The following is a 9,566-nucleotide window of genomic DNA, read 5'->3' as shown; positions in this document are numbered from 1 at the left end:
AATTAAGGAATAACGAAGCTGCCCCTCAGCCTGGGTGTGCGGGGCGGGGCGGCGGGGGGACCCCGGGGGGCGCCTCCCGCCGCTGCCCGTGTCTCCTCCAAGCCCGTAAAACCGGGAGCGTTGCTCGCTGCTCGCTGCTCCGCGCCCTGGTAACGGCGGCCCCCGGCGGGCGGGAGGACGTGCGGGGCCGCCCGTCGCGGCTCTTTCCGCGTTGCCCGTCCAGGGAGGTCCCGCCCCCGCCCGCGGCCGCCCCAGCCCCAGCCCCAGCCCCGCGGGGAGGCTCCGGGGCCGGCGGGGGGGCGCGCCCCCAGCCCGGGGCCTGCGGCGGGGGCGCCGGATAAAGCGGTGCCGGCCCGTCCGCCTGCCGGCACAGGGGCGGCCGGGACGGGCCCAGCGGGGCGCCCCGCCATGGCGAGCCCCGCACGCCCGCGGCAGGAGCTGGCGGCCGAGGAGCGGCGGCTCCGCGGCGCGGCCCCGACGGTGCCCCGCGACGGCAAGCGGGAGGCGGCGGGGGAGCGGCTGGTGCTGCTGGAGCTGCGCCGCTGCGGGCGGCCGCCGTCCCCCGGCCCCGGCGAGCGGCAGGAGGAGGGGGAGGAGGAGGAAGACGAGGGGGAGGCGGCAGCGGGCGAAGATTGTTGCGGCAAGTGCAAGAAGCGGGTGCAGTTCGCCGATTCGCTGGGGCTGAGCCTCGCCAGCGTCAAGCACTTCAGCGACGCCGAGGAGCCGCAGGTGCCGCCCGCCGCGCTGTCGCACCTGCAGAGCCCGCCCGGCGAGGAGCGGGACCCGCCGCCGCCCGGCGCCGACCCGCCGCCGCCCGCGCTGCTCCTGGTGCCCGACTTCCCCGACGGCGGGGAGCCCAGCGCCGAGCGGCTGCGGAGGCAGCGCGTCTGCCTGGAGCGCCTGGGGCGGCCCGCGGCGCCCACCGACGTGCGGGGCACGGTGCAAGTGCTGGGCGGCCCCGGCCCCAGGGAGGTGACGGTGCGCTACACCTTCAACGAGTGGCTCTCCTTCGTGGACGTCCCGGCCGCGCCGCTGCCCCCCGAGCCGCCGGCCGAGCGCTACGGCTTCACCCTGTGCGTCCCGCCGAGCCTGCGGGAGGGCTCGGCCCTGCACTTCGCCATCCGCTACCGCAGCCCGCAGGGAGAGTTCTGGGACAACAACGGCGGCCGCAACTACACGCTGCGCTGCTGCGGCTGCCCCGGGGGCGGCCCCGCCGCCGCCCCGCCGGGCCCCGCCGCACCCCGCTACTGACGCCGGCCGGGCGAGGGGAGCCGAGGGGACCCGCCGGGCAGGGGCTGGGGCTGGAGCAGGCGGCCGCACCCCGCGCCCGGCGTGAGGCCCGGCTCGGGAGGGAGACGGCCAGCGCGCCGAGGGCCCGGCCCGGAGACTGACCCAAGTCTGGTGGTTTTTAAGCAGGAGCTTCAGTTTCTGCCAGCGAAATATGGATGTGCGTAGGCTCGCATTGCTGTGGCTTGTGGAATTGTTCTCCTTTTTGGTTTTTTGTAATTTTTTTTTTTTTTTGAGAGAGAGAGAGCGAGGAGACTGAGTAGCGTGGGCTTTGCTTTTCCCCTCTTGAAGTGAATTTTTGAGGTCTTGATTTGGGCTTGACTCCACTTACCGATTAGTCAAGAGCACTCGTGTGAAAACTTGGTGGCGTGTCCGCTACAGATTTAACTTAGGATCCCAATTTTCCCGTTCTCAGATCCATTTGAAAGACACAGTACTGCGACAGCAATGGTGTGCTTTGTCCTTTTTTTGTTATTTTCCTTTAGTTCAATGGACTCCGTAACAATACGATTCACTGTTGTGAGCACCTGTCAAACCCGTGACAGGCTTGCGTGCCCGTCCCACCTTTGCCATGGCTGCGGCAGCTCTGAACAGCAGGCACTCTGTTTTGGGGCTGGATCTGGGGCTGGACTGGGCTGCCCTGGTTTTTGTCACTCAACACACTTCGGTACCGCTCTCCAGGCTCACATGTAGATCCCGTCTGGCTAATAGCAGCCAACAGGGACTTGTGCAGAAATGTTTTTGCTTAAAATAGACTGGTGACTTCTTTTCACACAACCGACGAGTCTAAAACCGGGACGAAGGAGGAGTTAAAATACTTGCTGATGCTGTGTTTATCAGGAGAACTTTGGTAACACCTTTAAGTCATGCACTGTGAAGTGAAAGGTGGTGTTTGTCTCGTACACGGTTCTGTATTTTCAGATTTGGGTCTGGTTTGGATGACCCTTCTCACTGAGGAGTGACGCTGCCATACAGAGAGGGTGTCCTCAGTAACAAATGGAAACAAGTGCCTTAGTTCAGATCTCCTTATGTTACATTTTGCACCACATTTCTCAAGTATTTATAATTTATTCAGCTTTTTTGCTACATGTTTTTCTGTATTTGTATGCTGCTGGGAAGGAACTTTGTTGTGCACACAGCTGGACTTTATGGCGCTGGACACTTGAATTGATTTTATAGTCTTCACTCTTGCACTGCAAGCCTAGAGGTGGACTACTACTGGTGTCCCAACTCTTGAAATTAAGCAAAAACATCAAGGCAAATGGGTTTGTAAAAATAAAAAAAAGTTTTAAAAAAAGACATAAAGCTCACCATTACACTTACTTTTTGTTTTTTTTGCAACCTATGGTATGTGTGTCCTGACCAGGGTTGATCCTGTCTGTAAGCAGTGTTTAGGGCTGTAGCTGAAAATGACTGTTGCCCTGCCAGAGTCATGAGGCAAATCAACCCCTAAGTCTGTGATTGTTGTAGGGTGTTTTTATGAGCAGAGCTGTGGTGTGAGGAAGCTTTACTAGCTTGGATGGAAAAGTAGGTGGGCTATGGTCAGGGTTTTTTGGGGCTCTTCTGCAACTTTGATTCTTCTTGTTTTCTTTTGATACGGTATCTCAAAATATGGGTTGTTTTTGGTTAATGAAGAAAAATTGCCAGAATGCAGAAAATGCCCTGACATGGATGTATGGTCTTCTGTGAGACCATGGAATGCCATTTTCCTTTTTTGACACAGAGCACAGTGTGAGATTTCTCAGGTCTTCATTTCCTCTGAAGATGTAAAACATCTTAAGGTTATTGTGACAATGTTAGAAAAAATACTTCTTGATAAGAGAATATTTTCAAGCCTACAGCTATCCTGCCTTTTGAGCTGGCTGGAGCAGACCCAGGAGCTAAAAGCAGGGAGTCTGTTGGGGGAAAGATGGGAAGCAGAGGGAGCTTCATACTAAAGGTGCTGCAGTTCTGCTCACATGCACACTGCTGCTGAAACACAGCCTGTCCTCCCTCCTCCCAAAAAAGCCTGTGTGTACAGCACAGCCTGAGAATACAGCCAGAGACAAGGAGGTGTTTAATTCCTTCGGAAACCATTCTGCTGTTACACTGTATCAGTTGCTTTGACAACGCACAGAGGGAGAGCTCTGTGCGGGCAAACAGAAGTTCCTACTGTTGTCCTTCAGGTTACATGTGAACTCTCGCCAAAAAGGTTTGAAGAGAGAATAGTGAACTCTGCTGTTTCCCTACGCAAGTTTGTTTTAAGTCTGTCATGCATTACAGGATTATAGGATGTTACATGGGATAACCTGGTATGAATTAGCCTTTCTTCAGATGCTGCAGCAATGAAATAGTGTGCTCTTAAGCTGAAATAGTGTGCTCTTAGTGCAGTGTCAAGATTGATCCTTCATTTATGTACAATATAATATTTGGGATTTCTGGAGCCCATTCCTTATTCTGTGCTTTGTTTATTAGTTGCCTCAGAGAAGAAGGAAAAACATTGCCAGAAAAAGGAGGGGAGAGATCTCTCCTTACCAGAATTTAAAGGAGCAGCCATATTCTGATGGCTGTGTCTGGGCAGAGGTGGTACCATGAAGAATCCTGGCTAGCTGTGCCTAGTGATAGAGGCCTGGAAATGTTCTCTGGTCCACTGTAAACATTGACATCCAGAACACGTGACATTTCTGTGTGCTTTTCAGATGTGTGACCTGAAATTTGAAATGCAAGAAAGTACTTGCTGAGGCTAGACAGTAAAATCTTCTGAGTGCTTCAGAAAATCAGTGCCAATTGAAAATCCTGCCAATTGTGATAATTAAAGCACAACATTTTTGTGCTTTGATACCTGGTGAAGTGCTTTTATTTGTTATTAAGAATTCCTTTTTGTGAAAGGAAGGAGAAAACCTCTAGATGGGAGTCAGACATACTCACATTTTGATAGACAGTACATTTCTGTGCTCTTAGGATTTTACAGAAGCATAGATTTCCAAAGCAAGGTTCAAAGACAGCCTACTCATAGTTGTGTGTGTTTTCTAGCTGAGGTTCCTGAGGGCTATGGAAATGCAAGGCTTTATCAAGGATTACACTGGGCAGCAGTTGTAAAAATCCAACTGGACCATGTGTGTACCAAAGGCTTGCAAGCCCACATCAGCAAACCCCAGGGCTCCTGCTCCTGGCCATAGGTTGAGACACATGGCATAATTGCAACATTATTCTCAAAGGAATATAATCAAAATGAAGTTGTTTTAATTCCATTAAAATCTCAAGGCCAGTAGAGTGAAATGTTAAGTGAAGCACTCTGTCTGTTTGCTTGCATTACTGTTAATGTATTTCATAAAGTTTCAAAACATAACTTTTGGAAGATGTTCTTATAAACATGCTCCCTTCCCTAACCTAAATAAGAAATTTAAGACTTATTGCACTTTTGGAAAAACTTCAGCTCCAAAGATTTTTGTTTTATGCAGATTTCTGTTCCCCTACCATGGATTAAGGACTGAGGGTAGAAATAGCTGCCAAACGGTTTTATAGGTGTATATAAATGAAGAAAGTTTAATATAGTTGAAACTCTGTAGGGGTAACTGTGAAGGACATAAAAGGTAAATCTTCCTTAAGCAATTTTTTGCCATGTACACTTACTTTTAAATTCAGATTTAAATGGTTCAGGAAAGGGCTGTGAAGCTAAATTTACTTTGGTGTCATGAAGATCTGTAAGCTTGCATGAAAACTACTTCTGTTTTATTTAAAATTGGAGCTTTCAGTCAGTACTTGGAAAGTCTGGCTTCTGCTCCCATTGGCTTTGCTGGGATTTGGATCCAGCCCAAAGTACTGCAGGAAGGTAAGGGAAATGATCTAGGTTTAATTGTCCATTCTGTTCAGAGTCTTGTGTTATGGGGTTAGGATAACATGGCACTGTGATGAATGTTCATCTGTCAAGAGTTCAAAATCTGCTGTCTGTGCACGGCAGTAATTAAATCACCTTAATTGTTTTTTCATGATTCTTTCTGAGAGAGGGAAAATTGCTTGCCTTGGATTAGCATATTGCCAAAGACTGTTATAAATATTTATGGGGTGTACTCTTTCAATAGAAAGCCTGTACATTCTTCACAGGTCTCCATAGTTCTTTTTTCCCAAACACAGAAGAGTAGTTACTTGAATGCACTAATTACCATCATCTCCCCCTCTTGCAAAGCTTCAGTAGATACTGGTTTAACAGCAAAAAAGGTAAGTAGTTTAGAAAGAAGCATCTCTTGCAAAACATATTTAATTACCTCTGTAAGCTGTGGAATCTTTTGAAGGTGCATATGTTTGTGAAACAGGTTTGAGAGTTCCAAATTTTTTCCTTTTACAGTTGTAGAAAATACATGGTTTTGGAAGAAGTACTGGCTTCTCGTTTTTTTTTTTTTTCCCCTGCTTTCACCTTATGTTCTCATGCACTATTCTTATATTCTAAAATAGTAAAAAAAGTAGGAATGTAAACACTCAGTTAAAGAACTGCACAGCTTAGTTCTTTTTTTAAAAAGGTTGTCAAGCAAAATATTCCCATGAGTATGAAATAACTACGCCTATGTTAAGAATGGTGGAATAAAGCAAACAGTATAGTCCTGACTTGAATAATGCCAGGATTTCACTGCAGATCATTATGGAAAACTCAGGAAAACAGTCAGAGCACAGCTCTTTCATGGCTGTTTACGCATATGTATGGTCTGTGCTGGGAATCAGGAGAGATGCATTTATGTTGTATTGCAGGAAGTAAAGTCGAGGGGCTAGTGCTTCTCCACAGTTATTCTGTCTGCCGATTTCAGAGGGTAAAAGTTTTGCTTTTAATGCTTGGAAACTTGGAAGTTTTTTTTTAATAGAAATATCTTTTGAGAAAAGTGAATACTAAGTTAAAATCCTTCTTAGCTTATTTCAACACTGTATGTAAAGCGTATGCTTCTCACTTCAGGTTGCTCTCCTCCTGAAAATCTGTACCTCTGATATAGCTGAGCATTTTGAATCCATGCTTTCAATTGCAGAAAAATTTATTGAGAGGTTGTAACAGCCAACAGAAATGCCTTTTAACAGTTACTAATACTAATCAAATTGTTCCTTTTTTCCTTTCAGAGTGCTGTTTCCAAGCTTATCCTGTAAAAGTAAGGACAAACTTCAGTATAGGCGAACACTCAAATTTTAAATCATACTGCTGAGGTCAATAGTTTGCTAAAGTGTTTAGATCGGGAAAAACCCATTTTTATTATAATACAAAAGCAAAATTGTTTTGCGAAGACATTGCAGCTTTACTAAAGATATTTATTGAGCTCTGTTCTAAGGAAAAAATATATACTTTTTATAACAGTGGACATTGTATGTAAGTCATGGGATCATTCCTTTGTGTTTTAACTATTCCTGTTGTTTACACTGCTTTGACAAAATCCAACAAAGCTTCTGACAGCGTGCCAAGAGAGATTTAATGAGTATTGCAACGTAAACGGAACTGGTGGAGCACAGAAGGTGCAGCTGTAAGAGCACAGCAGCTCCGAGGCTGGAGCACAGTGCCGGCTCTCCAGGCTGCTCTCTCCATTGGCAGCGATGAGCACAGTCCTAGCCAAGAGCAAGAACGGGGCAAGTGGACACCAACACAACACTAAAGTCACCCCAGCCTACTACTGGGCTCGACTTCCTAAGCCAGGTGTGGTTAGCAAGTATTTTCCTTCCATAGCTTGTAGGATTTCAATGATAAAGTATTTGTCAAGCTATGTTTGTATATAGAACTGGGCATGTTTTGGCAAAATACCTTAAAATGGACATCAGGTAAAGGGAAAATATATTTGTAGGTATTTTTCAATCATGTACAATTGATATGCACATAATTAACACTAACTAACCATGCACTTATGTTACAAGCATGTATGTTACAAGCAAAGGAAACATACAGGCCTGTCCAAAACAGGGAGCAAGCATCTAAAATGCTGTTGGGTTTGAGGAGTAAGTGATAATGCCTTTGCTAGCTTTGCACTCCTGTTAACAAGCTAGATAGTGTTACACAGACTTTTGGACTGTAGCAGCAGAGGAGTTCTTACCTTGCTTCTAATAAGTAATGTATAAATACTGTATAAGTACTGTATAAATACTGTATGATAAGCTGATCAGTAATTTCAAGTAAGAACTAATTTGTCATTTACTGAGAAGGTCAGCTGTCTTACCCTCTGCAGTATGGACTGGGGACAGAGGGGAATTACAGAGCCCCACTACTTTTTCCCCCCCGCTGTCTGGAATGGTTCTCTCTGTAGAATGTACCTGAAGGTTACTACTGCTCCTCTGAAGGTAGAAGTAAGGCAGAGGGAATCTGAGTGGTAACCTTGAGAAAGAAGGATGGAGTAAATGCCATGAACTGGGACTGCTCTAGTGTTTTATTTATCACAAAAACTTAACAACAGAATTTTTAGGCATTAATGGAGAAGTAATCTTCATACTTCGGAAGAAATTAATAAGACATTTCACGTTCCCATGACTGCCTGCCTGCATGACAGGACATACCATCTACAGCTGTATTCTTGTTGGAAACAATGCTGAAGAACTTCACTGGAAAGGTATTTTTGAAGAACAGATTATGCATTGAAAGAGTTCCCTTATTTTTTCATAAATATGGCGAAAACAGATTTAAGTAGTAAAAAAAACCCTCCAATTACCGATGGAGTTGTCCCTCTTTTATAAATCGGGGCTATGCTACTTATAAATATGTTTATTTTGTTTACTAGCATACACTCTCAGATCTGCAAATGGTATGCAGTGCTTGTTTCAGTAATTAAGCTGTATTAGACAAGGATTTTACATGTTCTGTTTTAGCAACCAAGTTTCTAACAGTATAAAACTGGCAGCCCTTACAGGCCTGTGTCATCCAAGAGTAAGATGCTGCATTTCTGTGAGCTCAGTGGAAGCTCAAAGAGCAATCAAACCCTTCTAGCCCTGCACTTTCACCACTAACTTAAGTGCACTTAATTATCCAGTTGTGAATGTGGAGATTTCAAATACAAAATCTAATGTGTATTACCTATTAGAAAAATTAAATTCCATTTCAATAAAATGGTCACTAAAAGCAATTTACATTACAATACTTAAACACATCATAAGGGAAAAATTATTATTGTATTTGCTTTTTATCTGAAATTGAAAGGGGACTATATTGGCAGTTTCAGGTACACACTATTTTATTCTGTACACTGTATTGTCCATATGAAATCCATTACTATACATCTCTAACTGTACAAAATGGTAAAATACACTTTGAGAGGCAGCGAGGAATGGAAGTTTGTTCTAAATTAGACACTTTAATTAGACACTCTGCTTTAATAATGTTTTCACAGAGCATGAACAACACAGAAGAACATAAACAAAAGATTAATTTTGTGAAGCAAGAAAAAATAAGGGGTGGATTTCAAAGGCCACAGTGCTGTGGAACTAGTTTTGAGCTTCTGTTTCTCTACTTAAACCCCCCCAACAATTCACTGAAATAGAAGGAAACTATTTTTTTTCCTGTATGCTCGCCTTGCACTGCTTAATTTTTCTGCAGATTTCTAACAGAAAACAAATTCAAGAACAGCAATGACTTGAGCAAAATCTGATCAAAATTTTTGCTTGGTTTTTTATTAATCTGTGGTCTTAAAAGTGTTGAGCATTCTATGGATATAAAAATAATCAATAAAATTCTATGCTGAACACTTTTTCTAGGCAAAGCTTGCAGCCACTTCATGACTTACAGCACTTGAGTTACTGTTCTAGTCAGGTTCTTTTTCTTCTACCAAAATTCACGATGTTTGTGAAAAAGGGAAATCTTTGATAAAGTGATGTGGAGCTTTCTGCTAATAGCTACACCTCAATAAATTAAAGGACTTGGTGGTGAAAAAACATCTAAAAGCTCCCAAGGCTCAGTAATTCAAGTTTTCCATTCTGCTATTCTGATCAGTTAATTGTTAAAAGTAGGACAAGACTGGTTATTAACTTTTGGAAACTAAGAAAGAACTAGTGAATTTTTTATGTCACATCCTGAAATGTCAAGGGATGCTCTTCAAGGAAACCACACAATGCAGCCTATGATACCTGTAAGTATCAAAGTCCAGGAGATGAAAATTCTGACCACCTCTGGTTTTAATACTTTAAATAAAATATGTACTTACTCAGTTCAGATGCTGGATATTTTTAAGTGCAACAGGATTAATACAAACTTAGTAATTGGGTGAAGGGTTTTAAACCTTGAGGGGTTTTAAATCTAACATGTTTTTGGTGGTCAGTGAGAGACAAGGTCAGCAGCAGAATAATATAGCTGG

At 44.7% G+C, this 9,566-nt stretch overlaps 1 protein-coding gene across 1 annotated transcript; it reads left to right on the top strand.

The window, feature by feature from the left end:
* Positions 1 to 359: 359 nt before the first annotated feature.
* On the top strand, positions 360 to 5,365 carry PPP1R3G (protein phosphatase 1 regulatory subunit 3G). The gene has a single exon (XM_059853229.1). The coding sequence runs from the start codon at positions 409 to 411 to the stop codon at positions 1,249 to 1,251; it is 843 nt and encodes a 280-aa protein (XP_059709212.1). The 5' UTR covers positions 360 to 408; the 3' UTR covers positions 1,252 to 5,365.
* Positions 5,366 to 9,566: the final 4,201 nt, after the last annotated feature.

This window comes from Haemorhous mexicanus, chromosome 1 (assembly GCF_027477595.1).
Source record: "Haemorhous mexicanus isolate bHaeMex1 chromosome 1, bHaeMex1.pri, whole genome shotgun sequence".
Taxonomy (NCBI): domain Eukaryota; kingdom Metazoa; phylum Chordata; class Aves; order Passeriformes; family Fringillidae; genus Haemorhous; species Haemorhous mexicanus.
Note: the sequence above shows the minus strand (reverse complement) of the source record. Positions and strands in the feature narration are given on the sequence as shown.